The sequence below is a fragment of the Spodoptera frugiperda genome, chromosome 22 (genome assembly GCF_023101765.2).
Source record: "Spodoptera frugiperda isolate SF20-4 chromosome 22, AGI-APGP_CSIRO_Sfru_2.0, whole genome shotgun sequence".
Classification (NCBI taxonomy): Eukaryota; Metazoa; Arthropoda; class Insecta; order Lepidoptera; family Noctuidae; genus Spodoptera; species Spodoptera frugiperda.
In genome coordinates this window covers 2,106,008-2,133,383 of record NC_064233.1, presented here as the reverse complement: position 1 = coordinate 2,133,383, position 27,376 = coordinate 2,106,008, and the positions used below count along the sequence as shown (strand labels likewise).

The 27,376-nt window shown below is 41.3% G+C and overlaps 2 protein-coding genes across 2 annotated transcripts in view; both read right to left on the bottom strand.

Annotated features, from left to right (window-relative positions):
• LOC126912093 (uncharacterized) lies at positions 1–8,499 on the bottom strand. Its single transcript, XM_050702453.1, is given in 11 exon segments — positions 1–434; positions 654–895; positions 1,820–1,983; positions 2,582–2,694; positions 2,910–3,646; positions 4,810–5,098; positions 5,271–5,512; positions 6,246–6,409; positions 7,335–7,462; positions 7,692–8,422; positions 8,425–8,499. Coding segments are annotated over 11 exon segments (3,162 nt in total). The 5' UTR covers positions 8,485–8,499; the 3' UTR covers positions 1–142.
• Positions 8,500–9,644: 1,145 nt separating this feature from the next.
• LOC118280034 (protein FAM214A) overlaps positions 9,645–27,376 on the bottom strand; it is a 64,290-nt gene continuing 46,558 nt past the window's right edge. Inside the window, 11 exon segments of the mRNA XM_050702452.1 lie at positions 9,645–10,078; positions 10,285–10,526; positions 11,258–11,421; positions 12,142–12,254; positions 12,488–13,428; positions 13,430–13,943; positions 14,817–14,948; positions 15,828–15,952; positions 16,326–16,408; positions 16,477–16,507; positions 17,687–17,872. Coding sequence (XP_050558409.1) covers positions 9,787–10,078; positions 10,285–10,526; positions 11,258–11,421; positions 12,142–12,254; positions 12,488–13,428; positions 13,430–13,943; positions 14,817–14,948; positions 15,828–15,952; positions 16,326–16,408; positions 16,477–16,507; positions 17,687–17,872 — 2,823 coding nt within the window. The 3' untranslated portion in view covers positions 9,645–9,786.

The window sequence follows — 27,376 nt, the reverse complement described above, 5'->3', positions numbered from 1 at the left end:
TTATTATAAAAACCAAAAATATATTTTCTCATTAATACATACAGTTAAACAATCATTACATACAGGGACTAAAACGAAAATACCGACAACCACCAAACTACTAGAATGACGGAAAAATCCGAAAATACCGAAATCGTCCGAATTATCGGGGAGAATATTTCGGATTGTCCGGCGCATAGGTGAAACTCCTAAGCTCGTACGAAACACCGTTCTGGTTTTCATAGTCGTCATAGTCTGAACAACCGCCGAAAACTCGATTCGGTTTTCGGTCAGAAGAATTCGGATCGGTTTCGGACGAATTCGGCTCGGAATTAGTCGGCAGAGGTCGGAATAAGGCGGAATGGGCTGTGGCCGTGTCGAGATCGGCTTTCCTAGACACAATTATACGTATGTCCGTGTGCAGGTACAGTTTACCGGATTTCGATGTCATGAATCTGAAAGAGAAACAAATAAAATTAGTTATAATATAAATGGTGAAATGTGGGTTTTAGTTAAAAAAGAGAAAAGTTAAAGTTAATTTAATATACTATTAGACTAACATTATTAGACAGACATTTGACTGTGGTTAATTGTTTAAATTGAATTGTAAAAAATACTATGTTATGTAGTATGTATAAAAATGTTTTATAATAGATAGAATAGAGTTGACACACCGCAGATGTATGAGGTACCGCAGCCACTTGTGCGCGTGGGACGGCGGCGGGCGCGCGGCGGCGGCGGCCGGCATGTACAGCGTGCGCTGGCGCAGGAACGTGCGCGCGCCGCCCGGCATGGCCGACAGGTCGTACAGCACCACGAACATCTTCACCAGGGTGCCGTGCGGGTTGAACAGGGACACCTGCACCGTGCCCGACCGCGCCACGCGGTAGCCGCGGGGGCCCAGGTTTATGTGGCCCTGCCAGTCAAAGGAAAATATGCTGTTGAATAATACTACTGGCAAACTGTTAAGGAAAACGTCGTGAGGAAACCTGAGCTTATAGTTTCTCATTATGTGGTGGGAGCGAGGTGTTAATCTTAAATCTCACCACATATCACCAAAGGTTTAAAAAACAATAAAAAATAGACTGCCTTACAAGATGAATGGTCGGCCCTTTATTATATTTTTTTTATTTTAACGCTGCCCCACACTAGGATTTTCTCCTGTGTCGTGTGTGCGTTTACAAATATACAAGTTCACATATACATCACACCCAGACCCGAAACAACAATTTGTGGATCACAAAAAGTGTTGCTCCGTGCGGGAATCGAACCCACTACACCGGCTCGACCGGAGTGATAACACCGCCTCACAGAAAACTAGCGTGAACAACGCTTGCGTTGTGTGAGTGAGGTTACTGGAGACCCAATTACCCCCCTTCCCAATCCTCCCAATCCCCGATTCCCCAACTTAACTTCCTAACCCCATGTGTGTATGTGTTTCAAGTGTCCATCGGTGACGGCGATTGCTTACCATCAGATGATCCACCAGCTCGTTTACCGGCTTATACCATACAAAGAAAAGAGCAACTATCCCTTACCACTATTATTAGAACTTATGACGGGATATTTACCATGTTTATTCACTTCGATGAGTTTCCGATATTTCGGCACTGTTGCAAGCGCCATGATCACGGATGAATAAACATGGTAAATATCCCGTCATAAGTTCTAATAATAGTGTTAGTGACCATGTCAGTTTAAAAACGTGTATCCAAACTCAAACTCAAAATATTTATTTGCAAGTTAAGGTAGGTACAGGTCTTAATTTAATTTAAATGTTAAGTACATCTTAACTGCCTTTTTCAGGCGTTGCAAATTTGAGGGCTAACTTATCTCTTACCATATACGGTGCATTAGTACCCCCCGGTGCGTAGAAGAACACAGTGACGGGCAGACGTTTGTGGGGGGGACAGAATGACCCGTACGCGCCCAACTCGGCCGTGAACCCGTGCACCGTCGCCACGGGCTCCAAACGACCCTTCAGGGCTGATTCTTCGAAACTACCTGTAAATTATAATATTGGAATTAATGGGTGCTTTTCCACCAAAGATGTGCTATGTAGCTATGCTACGAAGATGTAATAGCTAAGCTGTAAAACTATGTGACCGTTTCCACTGATTGACTGTTGTGGTTCTTTCCTCTAAAGACCACTACAGAATAAACTTGCACGGTTCTCCGACATCTTTATTTGATTTGTCTGGACTTTAAAAGAGAATATGACCTCTGAGTTTGTTTCGACATTTCTTTTCAAAGTAGTCGGATAGGAAATGCCGGCCTCATCTAGTTATTTAAGAGATTGACTTGTAAAAGTTTTTTAAAGTTTTTTCAAGCCATGCTAGAGGAATGCTGCTCATGAATATAAGCCTCTAGCAGGGCTTGAAACTAGTCGAGTTTCTCGTCAAACAGTTACATGAGTAAGCCGATAACGTAATAAATAATTTAGTATGTCTCACGAAAGTAACAATAAAATTGACTTTGACTTTGTGAGAAATGCGCAGCTCGAGTATGCGATGAGTAACAAACATACATACAAACTCGCACATATTCGCATTTACATATAATATTAGATATAGACAAAACTAGTTAAAAGTGTGATACTAACCAAGTAATCCAGTGCTAGGCCGCATCTTGATGTTGGCGTGTGGGGGGGTCGGCGGCGGGGGCGGCGCCGCGCTGGCCGGGGGGGCCGCGGGGGGACGGGGGGCGAACAGGGCGCTGCGGGGGGATGCACTTTCAAATACATTATTATAACATTTACATTTAAACGTATGTGTTAACTCCTAATGATTTTTTACCAGGTTTTAAAAGTATTACAATTTTTTTATAGGTTTAAGTTCTGTATTAAATCAATCAAATTTAGTTTTAATTTTTAAAAACAAAGAGTAATAAATAAATATTAACATAACAGAATAAATCTAGCTACAACATACCTCTTGATCCCCGAAATGCCATTAATCGAATCATCGAAATCGAAGCAGTTGTTCCCCCTCCGCAGCGGCGCTGGACTCGAGGTCAGCGGCAGACCAGTCTTCGTATGGAACACCATAGAAGCCGCAGAATCGAACCGCCACCGAAACCTATCCATCTCAGTGGGGGACGGCACCTGATTGTCCTGCTTCTTCGGATCCGGGAACTTGAACCCCTTGTCCGACACCTCCGGGGGGGACTCCTCTTTAGGGGACTCCTCAACGTTCTCCGCGCGGTCAAACGTCCCGTAGTCACACTTCTCGTAAAACACATAGTCGTCATCGTTTATAGAATAAGTCTTCTGTCTCTTGGACTCCCGCGGGCGAGAGAACACCGTGTCCTCTTTCTCCAACTGCAACTCCTGGATATCGTTCTCCCTCTGCGCAAACCGATCCGTCACAATCTTCTCGATTTTGTCCACAATCGGGAAGAACCTCCGCAGCTTAGGTCGCTTTATAATGTCGCTATTATCACTAATACTATGATTATTATCACAATATGTATCACATTTATGCTTCTTTATCTTCTTTTCATCTTCTTTCACACTCTGTGGGCTGACGGACGGACTAACGCTTGCTTGACAGTTGACATTATTTTGACAGATACGACATTTTGAAATTGATTTTAAACGATAATGTGTTTTATTATGAATGTGGTAAGATTGAAATTCGCATTGTATTGGTAAAGAATGGTTTTGGTACTTTTAGGTTTACTTTTTGTATAAATAATCGAACTAAATAATAATTCGTGTAGCGGGTTCGATTCCCGTACGGAGCAACTCTGTGTGATTCACAAATTGTTGTTCCGGGTCTGGGTGTCATGTGTATGTGAACTTGTATGTTTGTAAACGCACACACGACACAGGAGAAAATCCTATGAGGCAACGTTGTTAATAATAAATTAATGAACGTGGCTTGTTAGTTTCGGTTCGATTCCTGAGTCGAGTTAATTTAAAGAAATACACGAAGATAAGTTGTCACAAAAATAAGTTTTTACAAATAATTGTTGTCGAAAGTATCAAATAATTTAGTTCAACAATAATGTCGAGTGTTGCAAGCAAAAAGGTTAGGTGTTGCAATTATATAAAATTATACCTAAGATTTAAGTATAATTATTAAATAAGATTTTATTAATTAAGTTGTAGCCATATGTGTGTTTGTTAATTTATTTGTGTGAATGTGTGTGTATGCCTTTATTTATTTTTTAATAAATTATTATTTCTAATATTTTGTCTTTTTGTGATACCCCTTATCTGTAGATAATAAACCAAGTACCTATATAAAACTAAATAAAGAAAATAATACCTCCTAGCCAAATTATGGTTAAGGGCAAACATAAGTACGACTGCCGGACAAAAGGTCTCGGGTTCAATTCCCGGGTTGAGCAAAGTATAACTGTGCTTTTTTTTGTTTCTCAAAAAAATGTCATTAGTAGCACGCAGTCTGGAATTGTGCCTAGCATATGGCAATAGACTCGCCTCTATTACATGGAACATATAACACTAATGGTGAAAAGTGGGTGTACATTGTATAGCAGCATTACGTGCCGTAATGTGCACCTGTGCCTACCCCTTCGGGGATAAAAAGCGTGACGTTGACGACAAACATAGTTTATTTCATATCATATTATTAAGGAACACATAAATAAGAATTAAGATTGAGATACTTATGACCAGCAGTGGACATAAACGGGTTAGGAATGAAATAAAAAGTTGAAAATTATTATAAAAACCAAAAATATATTTTCTCATTAATACATACAGTTAAACAATCATTACATACAGGGACTAAAACGAAAATACCGACAACCACCAAACTACTAGAATGACGGAAAAATCCGAAAATACCGAAATCGTCCGAATTATCGGGGAGAATATTTCGGATTGTCCGGCGCATAGGTGAAACTCCTAAGCTCGTACGAAACACCGTTCTGGTTTTCATAGTCGTCATAGTCTGAACAACCGCCGAAAACTCGATTCGGTTTTCGGTCAGAAGAATTCGGATCGGTTTCGGACGAATTCGGCTCGGAATTAGTCGGCAGAGGTCGGAATAAGGCGGAATGGGCTGTGGCCGTGTCGAGATCGGCTTTCCTAGACACAATTATACGTATGTCCGTGTGCAGGTACAGTTTACCGGATTTCGATGTCATGAATCTGAAAGAGAAACAAATAAAATTAGTTATAATATAAATGGTGAAATGTGGGTTTTAGTTAAATTAGACAGACATTTGACTGTGGTTAATTGTTTAAATTGAATTGTAAAAAATACTATGTTATGTAGTATGTATAAAAATGTTTTATAATAGATAGAATAGAGTTGACACACCGCAGATGTATGAGGTACCGCAGCCACTTGTGCGCGTGGGACGGCGGCGGGCGCGCGGCGGCGGCGGCCGGCATGTACAGCGTGCGCTGGCGCAGGAACGTGCGCGCGCCGCCCGGCATGGCCGACAGGTCGTACAGCACCACGAACATCTTCACCAGGGTGCCGTGCGGGTTGAACAGGGACACCTGCACCGTGCCCGACCGCGCCACGCGGTAGCCGCGGGGCCCCAGGTTGATGTGGCCCTGCCATTCAAAGGAAATATAGGGTTAAATACTACAACAATAGACTCACCCTCTATTACATGGATATATCATACATACATACATATCAACACGCCCTTAATACCCGAAGGGGTAGGCAGAGGTGCACATTACGGCACGTAATGCCGCTGTGTACACCCACTTTTCACAATTTATGTAGTAAGTCCCATGTAATAGGTGGTGAGCCTATTGCCATGGATATATCATAAATGGTGAAAAATAGGTGTACATTGTATAGCGGCATTACATGCCGTAACGTACACCTCTACCTACCCCTTCGGTTATGAAAGGCGTGACGTTGTGTATGTATATAGTGTTAAATAATACTACTGACAAACATTAAAGGAAAACATTGTGAGAAAACCTGGGCTTATAAATTCTAATTATTAAGTGGGGATGGGGGGTTAATCTAAAACCTCATCACATATCACCAAAGGGGAGGAAAAGGGGTCTTGAAAACAATAAAAAAGCCTCACATAATTAAAAGACACCTTATTATTATTATTTTATTTTAAGCCTTTAACAGCTATTAAAAAACCAATGAAGACAGATCCTCCACTGATGCTAGGTCACCGGGTCACTCAAAAGACCGGCGACGCACTTGTAACAGCTCTAGTGCTTCGAGTGCCCATGGGCGGCGGCGTTTGCTTACCATCAGGTAATACGTCTGCACGTTTACCAGCCTATACCATAAAAAAGAGCAACTATCCCTTACCATATACGGTGCATTAGTACCCCCCGGTGCGTAGAAGAACACAGTGACCGGCAGACGTTTGTGGGGGGGACAGAATGACCCGTACGCGCCCAACTCGGCCGTGAACCCGTGCACCGTCGCCACTGGCTCCAAACGACCCTTCAGAGCTGATTCTTCGAAACTACCTGTAAATTACAATTAAATAAAATTAAGAGTTCATCCGTGATCATGGCGCTTGCAACAGTGCCGAAATATTGGAAACTCATATAATAATAGAAAAACATGGTAAATATACCGTTTCGAGTTCTAATAATAATAAAATTAAATTACAATATTGGAAATTTAGAGTGCTTTTCTACCAAAGATGTGCTATGTAGCTATGCTACGAAGATTGTAATAGCTAAGCTGTTTTTATGTGACCGTTTCCACTGATACTAAGCTATGACACATGCGCGCTGCCATCTGAACAGGTCCGCTCATACTGTTGTGGTTCTTTCCTCAAAAGACCACTATAGAATTAACTTGCACGGTTCTCCGACATTTTTAATTGATTTGTCTGGACTTTAAAAGAGACTAAGACCTCTGAGTTTGTTTCGGCATTTCTTCTCAGAGTAGTCCGATAGTAAATGCCGACCTCATCTAGTTATTTAAGAGATTGACGTGTAAAAGAGTTACATTGTAACCTATTTGCAAAATAATTATCATTTGTAATTTATGTTACGCTTCACTGACAGACAGACTGACGGACAATTCGATTTGACGTTTCGAAAGTGCCTAATTTAGGATTGATTAAAATTAATGCTCGAGCATGTGATGAGTAACAAACATACACACAAACTAGTATTAAAACTCGAATCGGGATATTTACCATGTTTTTCTATTTCTAGTTCAGTTGTTTCCAGTTCATCCGTGATCATGACACTGGCAACAGTGTCGAAATATCGGAAACTTATAGAAATAGAAAAACATGGTAAATATCCCGTTTCGAGTTCTAATACTAGTGTTAGTGACCATGTCAATTTAAAAACTTATACACACTAATTCACAAACATTCACATTTTTCATATTAGTAAGATACTAAACAACATTAATTAAAAGTTTGATACTAACCAAGTAATCCAGTGCTAGGCCGCATCTTGATGTTGGCGTGTGGGGGGGTCGGCGGCGGGGGCGGCGCCGCGCTGGCCGGGGGGGCCGCGGGGGGACGGGGGGCGAACAGCGCGCTGCGGGGGGATGCACTTTCAAATACATTATTATAACATTTACAATTAAATATATGTGTTAACTCCTAATGATTTTTACCAGGTTTATAATGATTACAATCTTTTCTTAAGTTAATCTGTTTGTTTACAAATTATGACGAATTCTACTTTATTAAAAATGTATTAAATCAATTAAATTTAGTTTTAAATTTTCAAATATAAAGAGTAATAGATATATAAGAATAAAAATCTAACTACAACATACCTCTTGATCCCCGAAATGCCATTAATCGAATCATCGAAATCGAAGCAGTTGTTCCCCCTCCGCAGCGGCGCTGGACTCGAGGTCAGCGGCAGACCAGTCTTCGTATGGAACACCATAGAAGCCGCAGAATCGAACCGCCACCGAAACCTATCCATCTCAGTGGGGGACGGCACCTGATTGTCCTGCTTCTTCGGATCAGGGAACTTGAACCCCTTGTCCGACACCTCCGGGGGGGACTCCTCTTTAGGGGACTCCTCAACGTTCTCCGCGCGGTCAAACGTCCCGTAGTCACACTTCTCGTAAAACACATAGTCGTCATCGTTTATAGAATAAGTCTTCTGTCTCTTGGACTCCCGCGGGCGAGAGAACACCGTGTCCTCTTTCTCCAACTGCAACTCCTGGATATCGTTCTCCCTCTGCGCAAACCGATCCGTCACAATCTTCTCGATTTTGTCCACAATCGGGAAGAACCTCCGCAGCTTAGGTCGCTTTATAATGTCGCTATTATCACTAATACTATGATTATTATCACAATATGTATCACATTTATGCTTCTTTATCTTCTTTTCATCTTCTTTCGCACTCTGTGGGCTGACGGACGCCAGGTTGTAGTTTCCTTCAGACCTGACCATGCCCCTGTCGCTACACGAGTCACAGGTCATCTGCAGAAGATTGCCACATTGGCAGGACAATTCTTCTGTTTGGGTAGATACCGTGTTGGTTTTTTGAACTCAGCGGGTGGTGGTATGTCAGTGTCGACGAATGGTGACTTGGTTTCAGTCAGTTCAGTCATAGAACATAACCTATAAACGCTTGCTTGACAGTTGACATTATTTGGACAGATACGACATTTTGAAATTGATTTTAAACGATAATGTGTTTTATTATGAATGTGGTAAGATTGAAATTCGCATTGTATTGGTAAAGAATGGTTTTGGTACTTTTAGGTTTACTTTTTGTATAAATAATCGAACTAAATAATAATTCGTGTAGCGGGTTCGATTCCCGTACGGAGCAACTCTGTGTGATTCACAAATTGTTGTTCCGGGTCTGGGTGTCATGTGTATGTGAACTTGTATGTTTGTAAACGCACACACGACACAGGAGAAAATCCTATGAGGCAACGTTGTTAATAATAAATTAATGAACGTGTCTTGTTAGTTTCGGTTCGATTCCTGAGTCGAGTTAATTTAAAGAAATACACGAAGATAAGTTGTCACAAAAATAAGTTTTTACAAATAATTGTTGTCGAAAGTATCAAATAATTTAGTTCAACAATAATGTCGAGTGTTGCAAGCAAAAAGGTTTGGTGTTGCAATTATATAAAATTATACCTAAGATTTAAGTATAATTATTAAATAAGATTTTATTAATTAAGTGGCCATATGTGTGTTTGTTAATTTATTTGTGTGAATGTGTGTGTATGCCTTTATTTATTTTTTAATAAATTATTATTTCTAATATTTTGTCTTTTTGTGATACCCCTTATCTGTAGATAATAAACCAAGTACCTATATAAAACTAAATAAAGAAAATAATACCTCCTTGCCAAATTATGGTTAAGGGCAAACATAAGTACGACTGCCGGACAAAAGGTCTCGGGTTCAATTCCCGGGTTGAGCAAAGTATAACTGTGCTTTTTTTGTTTCTCAAAAAATGTCATTAGTAGCACGCAGTCTGGAATTGTGCCTAGCATATGGCAATAGACTCGCCTCTATTACATGGAACATATAACACAAATGGTGAAAAGTGGGTGTACATTGTATAGCAGCATTACGTGCCGTAATGTGCACCTCTGCCTACCCCTTCGGGGATAAAAAGCGTGACGTTGACGACAAACATAGTTTATTTCATATCATATTATTAAGGAACACATAAATAAGAATTAAGATTGAGATACTTATGACCAGCAGTGGACATAAACGGGTTAGGAATGAAATAAAAAGTTGAAAATTATTATAAAAACCAAAAATATATTTTCTCATTAATACATACAGTTAAACAATCATTACATACAGGGACTAAAACGAAAATACCGACAACCACCAAACTACTAGAATGACGGAAAAATCCGAAAATACCGAAATCGTCCGAATTATCGGGGAGAATATTTCGGATTGTCCGGCGCATAGGTGAAACTCCTAAGCTCGTACGAAACACCGTTCTGGTTTTCATAGTCGTCATAGTCTGAACAACCGCCGAAAACTCGATTCGGTTTTCGGTCAGAAGAATTCGGATCGGTTTCGGACGAATTCGGCTCGGAATTAGTCGGCAGAGGTCGGAATAAGGCGGAATGGGCTGTGGCCGTGTCGAGATCGGCTTTCCTAGACACAATTATACGTATGTCCGTGTGCAGGTACAGTTTACCGGATTTCGATGTCATGAATCTGAAAGAGAAACAAATAAAATTAGTTATAATATAAATGGTGAAATGTGGGTTTTAGTTAAAAAGGAATATTTAATATACTATTAGACTAACATTATTAGACAGACATTTGACTGTGGTTAATTGTTTAAATTGAATTGTAAAAAATACTATGTTATGTAGTATGTATAAAAATGTTTTATAATAGATAGAATAGAGTTGACACACCGCAGATGTATGAGGTACCGCAGCCACTTGTGCGCGTGGGACGGCGGCGGGCGCGCGGCGGCGGCGGCCGGCATGTACAGCGTGCGCTGGCGCAGGAACGTGCGCGCGCCGCCCGGCATGGCCGACAGGTCGTACAGCACCACGAACATCTTCACCAGGGTGCCGTGCGGGTTGAACAGGGACACCTGCACCGTGCCCGACCGCGCCACGCGGTAGCCGCGGGCGCCCAGGTTTATGTGGCCCTGTGACAAGGAAAATATAGGGTTAAATACTAAAACAATAGACCACCCTCTATTACATGGATATATCATACATACATACATATCGTCACGCCCTTAATCCCCGAAGGAGTAGGCAGAGGTGCACATTATGGCACGTAATGCCACTGTGTACACCCACATTTCACAATTTATGTAGTAAGTCCCATGTAATAGGTGGTGAGCCTATTGCCATGGATGTATCATAAATGGTGAAAAATAGGTGTACATTGTACAGCGGCATTACGTGCCGTAACGAGCATCTCTGCCTACCCCTTCGGGGATGAAAGGCGTGACGTTGTGTATGTTTAAGGTGTTAAATAATACTACTGACAAACAATAAAGGAAAACATTGTAAGAAAACCACCTACAATTTCCAATTCTGTGGTGGGAGTGGGGTGTTAATCTAATACCTCACCGTATATCACCAAGGGGAAAGGGGAGGTCTAAAGAACAATAAAAAAGCCTCACGTAATTAAAAGACGACACCTTATTATATCTCTATTTTTTATTTTAAGCCTTTAACAGCTATTAAAAAACCATTGAAGACAGATCCTCCACTGATGCTAGGTCACCGGGTCACTCAAAAGGCCGGCGACGCACTTGTAACAGCTCTAGTGCTTCGAGTGCCCATGGGCGGCGGCGTTTGCTTACCATCAGGTAATCCGTCTGCTCGTTTACCGGCTTATACCATAAAAAAAACAACTATCCCTTACCATATACGGTGCATTAGTACCCCCCGGTGCGTAGAAGAACACAGTGACGGGCAGACGTTTGTGGGGGGGACAGAATGACCCGTACGCGCCCAACTCGGCCGTGAACCCGTGCACCGTCGCCACGGGCTCCAAACGACCCTTCAGAGCTGATTCTTCGAAACTACCTGTAAATTACAATATTGGAAATTGAGGGTGCTTTTCTATAAGAGATGTGCTATGTAGCTGCTACGAAGATGTAATAGCTTATGTGAAACCATGTGACCGTTTCCACTGATACTAAGCAATGTAACTATGTTTTGGAGTGGTGGAGTTTCTTGCTTGTTCTTCTCCATTCGAAGCTACACTTTGGAACGAGCACCTACTTTCACAGACAGACTGACGGACAATTCAATTTGACGTTTCAATAGTGCCTAATTTAGGATTAATTTAAATAAATGCTTTGACTTTGTGAGAAATGCGCAGCTCTAGTATGCGATGAGTAACAAACATACATACACACACAAACTCACAAACTGCCTCGTTGACCGAGTGGTTGCAAGTGCGACAGCCAGACAAGGAGTCTCTGGTTCGATTCCCGGGTCGGGCAAAGTATTACTGGGTTTTATTCGGTTTTTCGAAAATTTCTCAGTATGTAGTAGCACGGAGTCTAGAATTATGTCCAGTATATGGCAATAGGCTCAGCCCCTATTACATGGGACTTATAACATAAATGGTGACAAGTGGGTGTACATTGTATAGCGGCATTACGTGTCGTAATGAGCATACCCCTTCGGGAATAAAAGGCGTGATGTTGCGTAACAAACATACACATAAATTCACAAACATTCGCATTTATAAGTATAATATTAGATATAGACAAAACTAGTTAATAGTTTGATACTAACCAAGTAACCCAGTGCTAGGCCGCATCTTGATGTTGGCGTGTGGGGGGGTCGGCGGCGGGGGCGGCGCCGCGCTGGCCGGGGGGGCCGCGGGGGGACGGGGGGCGAACAGGGCGCTGCGGGGGGATGCACTTTCAAATACATTATTATAACATTTACATTTAAATATATGTTTACTCCTATTGACTTTTACCAGGTTTAAAACTATCACAAAATTTCTTAGGTTTGTTTACAAATTATGACGAATTCTACTTTATTAAAAATGTATTAAATTAAACGTTTTAATTTTCAAATACAAAGAGTAATAAATAAATATTAATATATAAGAACAAATCTAACTACAACATACCTCTTGATCCCCGAAATGCCATTAATCGAATCATCGAAATCGAAGCAGTTGTTCCCCCTCCGCAGCGGCGCTGGACTCGAGGTCAGCGGCAGACCAGTCTTCGTATGGAACACCATAGAAGCCGCAGAATCGAACCGCCACCGAAACCTATCCATCTCAGTGGGGGACGGCACCTGATTGTCCTGCTTCTTCGGATCAGGGAACTTGAACCCCTTGTCCGACACCTCCGGGGGGGACTCCTCTTTAGGGGACTCCTCAACGTTCTCCGCGCGGTCAAACGTCCCGTAGTCACACTTCTCGTAAAACACATAGTCGTCATCGTTTATAGAATAAGTCTTCTGTCTCTTGGACTCCCGCGGCCGAGAGAACACCGTGTCCTCTTTCTCCAACTGCAACTCCTGGATATCGTTCTCCCTCTGCGCAAACCGATCCGTCACAATCTTCTCGATTTTGTCCACAATCGGGAAGAACCTCCGCAGCTTAGGTCGCTTTATAATGTCGCTATTATCACTAATACTATGATTATTATCACAATATGTATCACATTTATGCTTCTTTATCTTCTTTTCATCTTCTTTCGCACTCTGTGGGCTGACGGACGCCAGGTTGTAGTTTCCTTCAGACCTGACCATGCCCCTGTCGCTACACGAGTCACAGGTCATCTGCAGAAGATTGCCACATTGGCAGGACAATTCTTCTGTTTGGGTAGATACCGTGTTGGTTTTTTTGAACTCAGCTGGTGGTGGTATGTCAGTGTCGACGAATGGTGACTTGGTTTCGATCCTGGTGGCCGGGAGTGTGAGGTACGTTTGGTTTCTGTAGCACCCTATAGCCCTGAACCTATCGAACCTCGAAGCTTGGAGTATGGGTATAGAAGTGTGTGTCTCCTTGGCTCTCTGTAACCCGTCGCCCTCAGATGAAGTGCTGTCGTGTAACTTCTTTAATCTTGCATTCCTTTCTGATCCGTCGCTTGTATTTTGCGATTTCCTTGAGCCGTTTGTCGTCGAGTTTCTTAGGTCGATTCCCGTCTGATTCCTCGTCACAATTGCATTTGTGTTTCCCGTTTTCGCTGCACGGCGTGAGCATTCTGTCGTCAACGACGTCTGCGCTATCGAACTTATTACCTATAGTGAGATCATTGAGTTTGCCGACAATTTCGTCATGTATATTGGGGGGGGTATCCTTGCTAGTTTTCCGTTTTGGACAGGTGCATTTGATGTGTGGGATATCGTCGAGCCGGGGTAGACTCTCCAATATAATATTGAGGTACATGTTATTGCCAATGTCGGTGACTGGAAATTTATGGTCGTTGGGTGGTCGGACGAAGTCGGACTTTTTATAGCTGTCCCGTGATATATGTATGGAGTAAACGACGTTCAGTTTGCGATCAGATTGGTCGTCGTCACAGTTCGCTTCGATCTTCTTGTAGTTGCAGGACTCCCGGCTTAGCTTGCGTCTGGAAGATAAAGACAGTATTTAAGATTTAGGTTTTTAAATACTGATTCAGTTTGAAGTTAAATAATAGCAATCGCAACTGCAATTGTCGAAGAACTCCCGGTTTATATTATCCATACAGAAAAAGTTTAGTATTTTAATTAATTAATGAAAAGAAATATCTATAATACATAATATAAAAAAATCTATTGCTGTTCGTTAGTCTCGATAAAACTTAAGATCGGCTGGACCGATTTAGCAAATTTTTGGTCCTGAATTATTTGAAGTTCGGAGAAGGTTTAAAGGTGAAAAAACATTTTTTGAGGCCAGCTAGTAATTAAAAACATTGGTAAATTAATATCTGTACAACTATTTTTGGAAGTGGAAGTTCAGACTATGTTTTAATGTCTTCGAGCTTGCTTTACGTTTAATATAAACGAGACGAGGAACGAGAGCGTACTCTCGTTCCGATTGTGTAAACGTCTCGGCTGTCTGATTGGCCAGCGCGAATGAACTAACCAATCAGAGCCTCGTAGGCCCCATCGTCACTTACCATCAGGTGAGATAGCGGCCAAACGTCGGCCCACTTAACAATAAAAAAAAGCGGTCTCGTTTCGATTACGATAAACCTAAAGCTAACTCGTAGGTACTTAAGGGTAGTGATTGGTTGGTTTATTCAAGCCAGCCAATCAAAGAGCCGAACGCACTCTCGTTTCGATTACTTTGAACGTAAAGTAAACTTGTTTAGTATAAGTTTGATTTAATTTGAGTGATTTATGTCTATTTTATGTTTATGCATAACATAATTGCTTTATGTTTATGTGTATATTATAAAATAATTGCTTTACGTTTAAAGTACAGAGAGCAAAAAACCAGTATGTAACAAGTAAACTACCTGCGTTCGGTGGGACTTTCATCCGTGTTCTTGAGTCGCGCCAGCCAGGCGGACAGCTGCGAGAAGTGAAGCTGCGACCGCACGGCGTTCAGCAGCCACTGCGACGTGCTGAACGCGGGGCTGTGGTCCCCCCTGCAAACAGTAGGTACACACTTATACTGCGATGTCGAAACTGATTGGTGGTGGAGAATTCGGTGATTAATCAAATCATTGTAACTGCCTCGTTGGTCGAGTGTTCGCAAGTGCGATTGCTGGACAAGGGTCTTGAGTTCGATTCCCGGGTCGGGTTTTACCGGGCTCTTTTTAGTTTTTCGAAAATTTCTCAGTGGTAGCGTGGAGTCTGGAATTGTGCCCAGTATATGGCAATCGGTTCACCCCTTATTACATGGAACTTATAACACAAATGGTGTAAAGTGGGTGTACATTCTATAGCAGCATTACGTGCCGTAATGTGAACCTCTGTGTACCCTTTCGGGGATAAAAGGCGTGACGTTGAATAAACTTATTTTTTATAATAATCCTTCGTATATGAATTGTACCAATTTTTATTCATTTTTCAGCACCGCCCATCGTCACCCTCATTACCAGAGGAGTCACAGGTCCGTTGCCGGCCTTTTAAAAAAGAATACGCTCTTTTCATGAAGGTTTGAAGGTCTTGAGGCTTTTTTAAGGGGGGGGATATCATCCAATGACTTCTCTCGCCTTGAAAGACGCGAAAGGGAGTGTCAGACTCTTACTGACTAAAAACCACCCCGTTCCTACTCCTGCTTTTCGAACCAGAGCCCTGGGGCCTTAGTCTGCTATTACAATTGTGTCAGAATGGTCGATCACTGAACAGTGCAAGAGGGATGGAACTATGCAACCTACATAGCTCCGTCCCTCTCGCACTGCTCAGTGATCGACCATTCTGACACAATTGTAATAGCAGACTAAGGCCCCTGGTAGACCCGCTAGGTAGTCCACAGCTCCAGACTGATATGATGATGATGATGATATTAGAACAGTACGTACTTCTTGACACAGGCGCTCATGGTCCACCGCTCGAGCAGCAGGGCGCGGTGCGCGTGCTTCTCGAACGAGTCGCCGTCGCGGGACAGCGAGGAGTAGCACTCCTGGCAGTCCGGAGCTAGCAACACCTGGAATTGAGGAACCAAGGAATTTATCAGACTTGATGGAACGATAGCCGCGCGAAAAAAATGCCGAATGGAAGTGGTAACTATTTGCATTCTTCTCCTCAAATGATATCTTTTGATATTTTGTTGCGGGATCTAAGACAGTTATTTTTATTTTTTATTTATTTTATTTATTTATTTACTTCAGGCATCAAAGGCCCATAGAAAAATACTATACATAGATATTACATACAATTGAATTATATACTAGTACATATTTTATATAAATTTCTAGGACATGGACTTTAGTGTTTCGGTGTTTGCATTTATTTTATTTATTTATCAAATTAAAAGTTCAAAATATACCAAACGCTTCTGTATAAAGAGTATTAAGTACAAGGTTGTGTTTACTGTAGATCCTAACAGAAATTGCAGCGGTTTTGGAAGGTTGCAGCTGGCTTATACTGACGTACAGATCACCTGATAAGTAGTAAGCGATCCGATTATGAACACCCGTAACAGCAGATGCGTTAACCTCACTCAAATGCTCCTGCCGGCTGGTTTCGGCTGAGTCTGGACCTGGAAAATCGATAATAAACAATTATTTATTATTGCTTATTAAAGATTTATAACAAAAGAAAAATACCAAGTATCAGGCTTGCATATCTATCAGAGAGATAGACACGCTCTCTCAAGCCAAACTGGGGCGGGTCACTAGTTCAATATAAAAAGTACCAGGGCTTCATAAGTGTAAAGACGATAGACAAAAAACTACGACCGCACGAACACTAACTTGATGTATAGAGTATCTTTTTCAGCATCGAAGTACCAGGGCATCATAGTAATAGGATTGGCAGCAAGTCTCACGTAAGGGTTGTTGGGGAATCGGGGATTGGGAAGGGGGTAATTGGGCCTCCGGTAACCTTACTCACACAACGCAAGCGTTCCACGTCGGTTTTCTGTGAGGCCGTGGTATCACTCCACATGACCCTCCCACACTTAAAGATTTTTCTGTTTCAAATCAAAAGCAAGTACCAGGGCCCCATACCTGTGTAGACTGTGTACTAGTAGAAGGGTTAGTAGCCAGTGGTTTGGCGTGGATCAGCCGGTCGGTATCACTCCGGTCGAGCCGAAGCATGTCTTAATTTTTTTCTGTTATAAATCAAAAGCAAAGTACCAGGGCACCATACCTGTGTAGACTGTGTACTAGTAGAAGGGTTAGTAGCCAGTAGTTTGGCGTGGATCAATCGGTCGGTATCACTCCGGTCGAGCCGAAGCATGAGTTAATTTTTTTACTGTTACAAATCAAAAGCAAGTACCAGGGCACCATACCTGTGTAGACTGTGTACTAGTAGAAGGGTTAGTAGCCAGTAGTTTGGCGTGGATCAGTCGGTCGGTATCACTCCGGTCGAGCCGAAGCATGACTTAATTTTTTTTCTGTTTTTAATCTAAAGCAAGTACCAGGGCCCCATACCTGTGTAGACTGTGTACTAGTAGAAGGGTTAGTAGCCAGTGGTTTGGCGTGGATCAATCGGTCGGTATCACTCCGGTCGAGCCGAAGCATGACTTAATTTTTTTACTGTTACAAATCAAAAGCAAGTACCAGGGCACCATACCTGTGTAGACTGTGTACTAGTAGAAGGGTTAGTAGCCAGTAGTTTGGCGTGGATCAGTCGGTCGGTATCACTCCGGTCGAGCCGAAGCATGACTTAATTTTTTTTCTGTTTTTAATCTAAAGCAAGTACCAGGGCCCCATACCTGTGTAGACTGTGTACTAGTAGAAGGGTTAGTAGCCAGTAGTTTGGCGTGGATCAGTCGGTCGTGTGGCGGGGCGCGGGTAGCGGGGCTGGTGCTGCGAGACCGGACGATCAGCCGGCCCAGCTGCAGGAGCAGATTGGGCCCCGACGCCGGCGGCGCCACCGGCACTGGATCGCAACTGTGCATCTGGAATTAAAGAAAATATACTAAATTAGTTTATTTGATATTGGTAAAAAAATAACCTAGCCTCACAGACGGACGATTAAATTTTGACGTTTTAAAACTATCTGTTTAAGGATTAATTTTAATATAATATATACTTAATTGATTTTGACTTTGAATTCATAACCTACTTCAAATCAAAATTCTGTGGATTTCGATTTTTTACAGTAATTTTATACAACTAATGTCAAATATTTTAATCCACAGACATAAAATATTACAAAGTTTGTGAATTTGTGTGTTTATGCGACTGAAGGGATCGGAATGAAATTCGGAACAGCAGTATACTATAGTCTAGAATAATACATAGGCTAATTCCTATCCTACGGGATCGTGAGCGAAGCCGCTGGTAGAAGCTAGTATGTCATAAGTTTACACCTGAACTTAAGGATTCAATTTTGATTCCTGCACAAGACAAATTGTTATACATTTTTGAAACTCTTGTAAAGTCCCCTCTTCATGAAAACCTTCAATAGGTACTACTCTATCTACCTAAACTAAAAAACAAAACTCTCCCAACCACCTAATCGAACCCAAATACCCATAATAATAATCAACCAAACCAATAGCTATATCAGGTTAAAGTACCATTAGTTATAAATAGCCCAAGCGGCCAGGACGAGTCCACTCCAACACTAGGTGACCCATATAGCAACTAGGACACCCGGGTCGAAAGGTGAACGAATCCTGTTACAGGTAAAATTAAATTTCAATATAAAGCCTTAGCTGTGTGGTTACGGGGCTCCGGCTCGAAAAGCAGGAGTAGGAACGGAGTGGTTTTTAGTCAGTAAGAGTCTGACACTCTCTCTCGCCTCGCCCAAGGCGGGAGAAGTCATTGGATGACTTTCGCCCCGGAAAAAAAACTTACAGCAGAATATAAGACGTTTGTCGCTCTGTCCATCCCTACTCTTCCCGTGGGTATAACTACAAAGATAGAGACCGGGCAGCAGCGCTCTTTGATAAACCTGAACCTTTTATACTGCGATCTGCTATTGCCATATACTGGGCACAATTCCAGACTCCGTGCTACTGTTGAGAAATTTTCGAATAACCGAAAAAAGCCCAGTAATAATTTGCCCGACCCGGAAATCGAACATGAAACCTCTTGTGAGCCATTCACATTGCGACCACTCGACTAACGAGACAGTCATATTAATAGAGAAATATGCAATACCCACAAAACTAATCACCTGATACAACAATTAAACTATAAAACCTAAATAACTTAACTCTCTCTAACTCAACCTTTAAACCACTATAAGTAATACCAACTACAGCAGACACCTACATATTTTAATTAAACACCACCCATTCACAATACCTCATTACAATCATCCCACAGTAATTCACTCAGTACATCGTACCGTACATTATAGGCGGGGCAACCCTTGACCCACTTTACTGATGCAACCTCGCCCCACCCCCCACCGACCTACTACCCTGCTGGCCCGGATCCGAAGCTCTTTGTGTAGGGATGAACGTATCTTCCACCCAATTCCTTTGTTCTCTCACAGTGGATTGAAAACGTGCAAGTTTTCAGCAAAGCTTCTCATGTAGTAGTTTGGTATAGTTGTAAACAGCAGCTCATGTAGTGCAGAGATTGTCTAGTCAACAAGGATGTAGCGTAGACTGTCCATGCGACACACGTACTTAGGTATCGTCAAGAGCTAATGTTCACATGTAAACAGCAGCTCATGTAGTGTAGATGTCCAGTCAACAAGTATGTAGCGTAGACAGTCCAGGCGACACGCGTACTTAGGTATCGTCATGAGCTAATGTTCACATGTTAACAGCAGCTCATGTAGTGTAGATGTCCAGTCAACAAGCATGTAGCGTAGACTGTCCAGGCGACACGTACTTAGGTATCGTCATGAGCTAATGTTCACATGTTAACAGCAGCTCATGTAGTGCAGAGATTGTCCAGTCAACAAGGATGTAGCGTAGACTGTCCAGGCGACACACGTACTTAGGTATCGTCATGAGCTAATGTTCACATGTAAACAGCAGCTCATGTAGTGTAGATGTCCAGCCAACAAGCATGTAGCGTAGACTGTCCAGGCGACACACGTACTTAGGTATCGTCATGAGCTAATGTTTCACAGTGACTCATATAAAATTCGTATCACCTACATATATTTACACAATAACTTCAATTGTAAGTAGGAAACGACAAAAGAATGTATTTATCATTATCAAAACGAATTTCAAGAACGTGACTGAATACATTTTAGAGATATGTCTCAAGGATTGCAGTAGAGCGACGATTTCATTGGTTAGCGACACGTTACGTGAGCCACACGTCATTACGCGTGCACTAATGCATGGTAACTCTTTCATATTTATCGGTTTTTACATTCTGTAGTAGGTATTCTGTGTTTTAGGAAATATTTAAGTTTAGTTTTAACACATTCGAAGCCATATCGGAAAACGTTGACCGATGTTAGTGGAGGAAAAGCCTTTAAGAGTAAGAACTTAAAAAGATACCTTTCATAAATATATCACAACAACTTCACGCCATTTTATCCCCGAAGGGGTAGGCAGAGGTGCACATAACGGCACGTAATGCCGCTATACAATGTACACCCACTTTTCACCTTTTGTGTTTTAAGTTCCATGTAATAGGGGGTGCTATATACTGGACACAATACCAGACCCCGTGCTACTATTGAAACATTTTCGAAAAACCGAAAAAGCCCAGTAAATACTTTAGGATTTCAAACGATACAGCATTAGTATTGAGAATTTATTCAATTATATGCCGTATTTATGCCGTATACTGGACACAATTCCAGACTCCGTGCTACTACTGAGAAATTATCGAAAATCCGAAAAAAGCCCAGTGATAGCCCAACCCGGGAATCGAACCCAAGACCCCCCCTTGTTCGGCAGTCGCACTTGCGACCACTCGACCAACGAGGCAGTCAAATATTTTATATCATAGTTTATATTAAGTGTGGGAGAGCCTTGCTTCGGCAGGAAAAGGTCGGCTCGACCGGAGTGATACCACGGCCGAGCAGAAAACCGACGTGAAACAACGCTTGCGTTGAGCAGGCACGATTTCAGGTCCAATATAGACCAAGATATGGACAGAACTGAAACCATAATTTACTTTCTTAAACCTATAAGCAATTCTTGTCGTTTGCTAAGCATAATGATTTTGACAAACTGACTTTAAGCTTTAAACTAAAGATTTCGGAAACAAGAACCAAGAAACACACTTCACCCACCCCGGAAATCGAACGCCACATCTCGTGCAACACTCATTTTACAACTAAACAAATATACTTTCATACACATATATTCATTCACACACACAACCCTCCTTTCCTACCCATGCAGTCGGGTAAAAAAAGATTTGAAACATAAATACTTCAACGTTAAGAATGTACCGGTTACCCAACGCATCTAAACTCAACCTCGCACGTTTAACCAGAACTAACGTAACATAAACACAAAATTTAACTATACGAAATACTATTTTACTCCTCACACATATTTGGAGGACAGCCAAAAACGTGGCGAACGTTTATTTATTTATATTCCAAGACTAAACTGACGGAACAAGTGTTGATATATACTCCTGTACTATCATCTTAACACTACAACATAATATATGACACCAAAACATAGTATACTTTTTACGTAAAGAGCTCATGTAATGCAAAGATTGTCCAGTCAACAATGATGTAGCGTAGACTATCCAGGCGACACACGTACTTAGGTATCGTCATGAGCTAATGTTCACATGTAAACAGCAGCTCATGTAGTGTAGATTGTCCAGTCAACAAGCATGTAGCGTAGACTGTCCAGGCGAAACGTACTTAGGTATCGTCATGAGCTAATGTTCACATGTAAACAGCAGCTCATGTAGTGTAGATGTCCAGTCAACAAGGATGTAGCGTAGACTGTCCAGGCGACACACGTACTTAGGTATCGTCATGAGCTAATGTTCACATGTAAACAGCAGCTCATGTAGTGTAGATGTCCAGTCAACAAGGATGTAGCGTAGACTGTCCAGGCGACACACGTACTTAGGTATCGTCATGAGCTAATGTTCACATGTAAACAGCAGCTCATGTAGTGTAGATTGTCCAGTCAACAAGCATGTAGCGTAGACTGTCCAGGCGAAACGTACTTAGGTATCGTCATGAGCTAATGTTCACATGTAAACAGCAGCTCATGTAGTGTAGATGTCCAGTCAACAAGGATGTAGCGTAGACTGTCCAGGCGACACACGTACTTAGGTATCGTCATGAGCTAATGTTCACATGTAAACAGCAGCTCATGTAGTGTAGATTGTCCAGTCAACAAGCATGTAGCGTAGACTGTCCAGGCGACACACGTACTTAGGTATCGTCATGAGCTAATGTTCACATGTAAACAGCAGCTCATGTAGTGTAGATGTCCAGTCAACAAGGATGTAGCGTAGACTGTCCAGGCGACACACGTACTTAGGTATCGTCATGAGCTAATGTTCACATGTAAACAGCAGCTCATGTAGTGTAGATTGTCCAGTCAACAAGCATGTAGCGTAGACTGTCCAGGCGACACACGTACTTAGGTATCGTCAAGATGCATTTGTATTTAGTACACATTTGGTTCCTAACCTATATGCTAAGAAATCGATATGTTATCAGTGACTTATCAACAGTTGTACTATGGTATCGCAAGGACGTCTATGTTTGATAACAAAACTGAATTAGGTATTTGCATTATATACAAATACATATACTGAATATGAATTACATAATATCTTGATGATAAAAGAGTTTCTTATTGTGATAATGCAATGAGAAGACATGAAGTCCTGGTACAAAGAAATTCATAAATTGACAATAATCACGGAAAGAAAAAGACATACTTAAGTACGTAGTACAGCTATGGACTGCCTAACGGGTTACCGGGGCTTCGGATCGAAAAGCAGGAGTAGCAACGGGGTGGTTTTTAGTCAGTAATAGTCTGACAATCCGTAAGTATCCGTAAGAGTAAGAGTCTGATATTTTTGACCCAGTCATCATTCCTATTGTTTTAAGTAATCATTAAATCACTCTGAGTATGGCGGTAAGAAAGAATTTCCTTAAATTCGCACGGGAATCATTTTACTATGCGTACAAAGTCGCGTACATTTGCAAATCGCTTGGACAAAAAGTACTAGGGCAACATAAATTACAAAGAGATTATTATGAATGAATGAAAGAGAAATAAATACAGTCACATGTTTTTAAAAACAGCTGATTTTGACACGAGTACCGATTTAGCTTATCAACGCTATGAATTATCGTTTGATTGGCTTATCGTAGCAAGGTAAGTAGTTATACTACGTATCTTTGTGGAAAATAGCACAAATATTTTTGTATTGAAATGGGTTCGATTTCTAACTCAATAGTTTATTGACTCTAGTTTATGAGTCAAAAAAGCGGTTGTCAGCTAGAGGATTTTAGTTTGGATTTTCAAATTGGGCAAAGTATAAGTGGATTCTTTGACTTTCCAAATTCTCTGTACTATACAGAATGACTACCTCGTTGGTCGATTCATTGCAAGTGCGATTCCCGTGCATCAGGTCACGGGTTCGATTTCCGGGTCGAGCAGAGTATTACTGGGCTTTTTCCTGTTTATCGAAAAATTTCTCAGTTGTAGCGCGGAGTTTGGAATTGTGCCCAGTATATAGCAATAGGCTCACCCCCTATTACATGAGACTTATAACATATGTAGATGGTGAAAAGTATACATTGTTACGTGCGGAAATGTGTACCTCTGCCTACCCTTTTAGGGATAAAAGGCGTAACGATATACAGAATCATACTTTCACTGATATTTGGCAATAGGAGTAGGAACGCACTTAACAGCAATATTAAATGACACGTACTTATATGTAACTATTCATATTTACAATTACTTTCAACCACGCATAAAAAAAATCGTAGATAAGCAATAGAATTTCACAAACAAGGCGACGAAAGAACACATATTTGACACTGACACCTGTCAAATCTGACAGCTGTCAAATCGTTTGCGTATTTGAGTGTGATCATCGCGCACGCGCGCCTATTGAATACGTAATTAATTGAGAACGCCATTTACATGGAATGGAACGAACGAGTTTTTTTATAGAATATATTTGTTTTCAAACTACGCATTAGATGTTCGCGTTGTACTAATAAAGGGATAACTGCGTAATAGAATTAATTTTGGAGTACTACGATTGTTTATAATTCATCATTTATGTCACCGTCTCATCTCCCCCCGTCGTAAAATTTGACTAAGAGACTACACATTAGACAGAGACCGGGCAGCAGCGCTCTCTGATAAACCTGAACCTTTTACACTGCGATCTACAACCTGACTTAGGTGGAGATTATGGCAAACCCTTTTATGTAGAGATAAGTCTACGGTTTTTTTTTTATGGAATAGGAAGCAAACGAGCATACGGGTCACCTGATGGTAAGCGATCAGCTCCGCCCATGGACACAGACAACACCAGATGAGTGAAGGAATACGGCCTAGCAATTGCTGCAACTCCTATGCAACAGGATCTACAGTAGATACAACCATGCAAACACCGGAACACTGAAGTCCTACCGAAGTACATCCCAGGGACATGAACAACTAACTGTCTTGGATCCCGCAACGAAATAAATCAGAAGATATTATTAGAGGAGAAGAAAAGAAAACGATAGTTTTCACGCCCTTCGGTGAATTTAATGCAGAATCACTCTAGCAGTGGACAGTCAAGAGGAGTGTTAAGAGAGGATTTCCTGTCACTCAGTAAGGAGTGAATTGGGTAGTTTCCTCAGTCAAAAATAAATAGTTTTGACTTTGCAATATAAAAAAAAAATCAAAAACAATCACACTTTTATTCATAGATTTGATGATCTACTTAATTTTCTATATTTTTTAGCTAATTTTCTAGAAATAAGTCTGCTTTTTGTCGTAAAAATCTGATGACGTCATTGCGCACTATTTCATAGAAAATATCGTTTTTGACGTTTCGAAAAAAGTATTGAATTTGACTAGTAGTAGGAAACTAACCTATTACGTTGATAAAACAATTTCCCACAAAAAAAAAATAGGAGATAACACAAATATTTTTCAATTACCACTATATCAGTTAACCTACTAACCTATATGAGATTAAAAACGTAGAAACATACAACATACAAAAACATATCAACCTTTAAATTGTTCAGCACGCGGAAACAATCTAAATATAGCAACGCCGTGTTGACAAACATTCCTCTATCTCTTTCTAACATATTACTCATCATCTCCCGTCCCTTTCTCGCCTTTACCAAATTGTTTTTTAACACATCACGTTACTATGATAGGTACAAATTTAATTTTGCAGTTGAAAATGTCAATGGTTTCTTTGTAACGAGATTTTTGTGAAGTAATTTTGTTGGTGTATTTTAGTTCCGATTTTCACCGCCCGCATTTGTAAAATTGTAGCGCTGTTGCGTGTGGGCTTTATGATTTTTTATATTGTTTTTATTTGCATTTATAATTTTATAATGTGATATAATAACCTTATTTTAGAGAAAAAGGTTAAGCAGATATCTATTGAGAGATACATTTATAGATTTAGTATAAAGAGTAAAGATTTGATTGTTAGTTTGCATTGAAAACCTAAGCTCTAAAACTACTCGACCTTTAGGGAACAGAGAGTAAAGTTCCCTAAGAAAAGGAGTATCCTCTGACCAGGCGAGGTGATCGTGCCTGGCGGGCTTTCTGCCCAACTGTTGTTCGTTGGGATTTTCTATCCATGTTTATTTGCATGTGCGATGTAGGATTTATGACGTCCTCCGTTGATTTATGCATCGAAAGTCTATGTGCGACTTCTGTCATCTGTCACTTGTCATTTGTCGCTAAGTACAGACCGATTTGTGAAAAATCCAAATGTGTCATCCCTAAAGGTAAGCGTCCACAGGCCCGCATCGTACGCATCGCACGCAACGGATTTTAGTTTGTCTTGTATAGAAACTCATACAACTGCGTCCACTGATCCGCATCGTACGGACCGCATCATCGGCAATGCCTACATGCGATGCGTACGATGCGGACTTGTGGACGCTTACCTTTAACTGTTATTTATTGACTGCCTCGTTGGTCGAGTGGTGGCAAGTGCGACTGCCGAACAAGGGGCTCGGGTTCGATTCCTAGGTCGAGCAAAGTATTACTGGGGTGTTTACGGTTTTTCGAATATTTCTCAGTAGTAGCACGGAGTCTGGAATTGTGTGCAGTATACGGCAATAGGTTCACCCCCTATTACATGGGACTTATAACACAAATGGTGAAAAGTGGGTGTACATTGTATAGCGGCATTACGTGTCGTAATGAGCACCTCTGCCTACCCCTTCGGGGATAAAAGGCGTGACGTTGCTTTTTTTACGCTGTCACTATACGGCGAGTTTAAGGCTACCCAGGTTCAAAAGATTACTTAGATTTCAATGTTTACTTAATCTAAATATTGTAAAATTTTAAGGTCATAAGATTATTAACTGTAGACTAAATATGTTATTAAAGTTAAGTTTATCTTTTAATTAAACGGAATCCAACGTATTGTTTTGTTTTATCTGTAATGTCCCGGTTACACTGTGTGAGACGGATACCACAGGTTCAATACTCCGGTTAAAAATATTGAATGAAATGTTATTTTGCTGTTTTGGTACCACTTTTACTCGTCCCGCAGGTGTCAAGAAGCCGATTATTAAGATTATTATATGAAATTAGACAAATACCGTGCAGCAGCGGTCTCTGATAAACCTGAACCTTTTAAACTAAGATCTCCAACCCACCTGTTTGCTGAGATTTTTTTGCTGCTGCTGTAAACTAGCAGACGTATCACCTGATGGTAAGCAATCGCCGCCGCCCATGGAAACTTGAAACACCAGAGGCGTTGCAAGTGCGTTGCCGGTCTTTTAGGGGTTAGGAATTTAAGGTTTGTTGGAAAAACAGGTATTGGGAAGATTGGGAAGGGGGGAATAGGGTCTCTCTGATAAACTGCGATCTCCAACCCGCCTGCTTGTGAAGATTATGGCAAACCCTCTTATGTAGAGGAGTCTCATAGTCTAGCAGTGGACTGTCGCGTTCTTTTGACGACTCTATACGATATACCATATTATGTCAGTAAACAGATTTCTTAGAAATTGACGTCCATCCAATTTCTATGGACGTAGAAAGCATGGTTCGAGCCAAGTCGCGGTTGCTATGGTGATGCTGGGTGTAAGCCAGGCGGCTGTCAAATCAAGTTGATGATCTCCCAGTCACGTTATTACTGATGCACGAGATTTTCTATTTTGGGAGATAAATAAACATACGAGTAAGTAGGTACGTAAACTTACGTCTTTCTCCCATGGCCATCACTGTTATGATCAACAGTCTGTGACAGTCCACTGCTGGACTATGGGCATCCTCTGTCATTAGAACTTAAGACGGGATATTTACCATGTTTATTTATGTCTATGAGTTTCT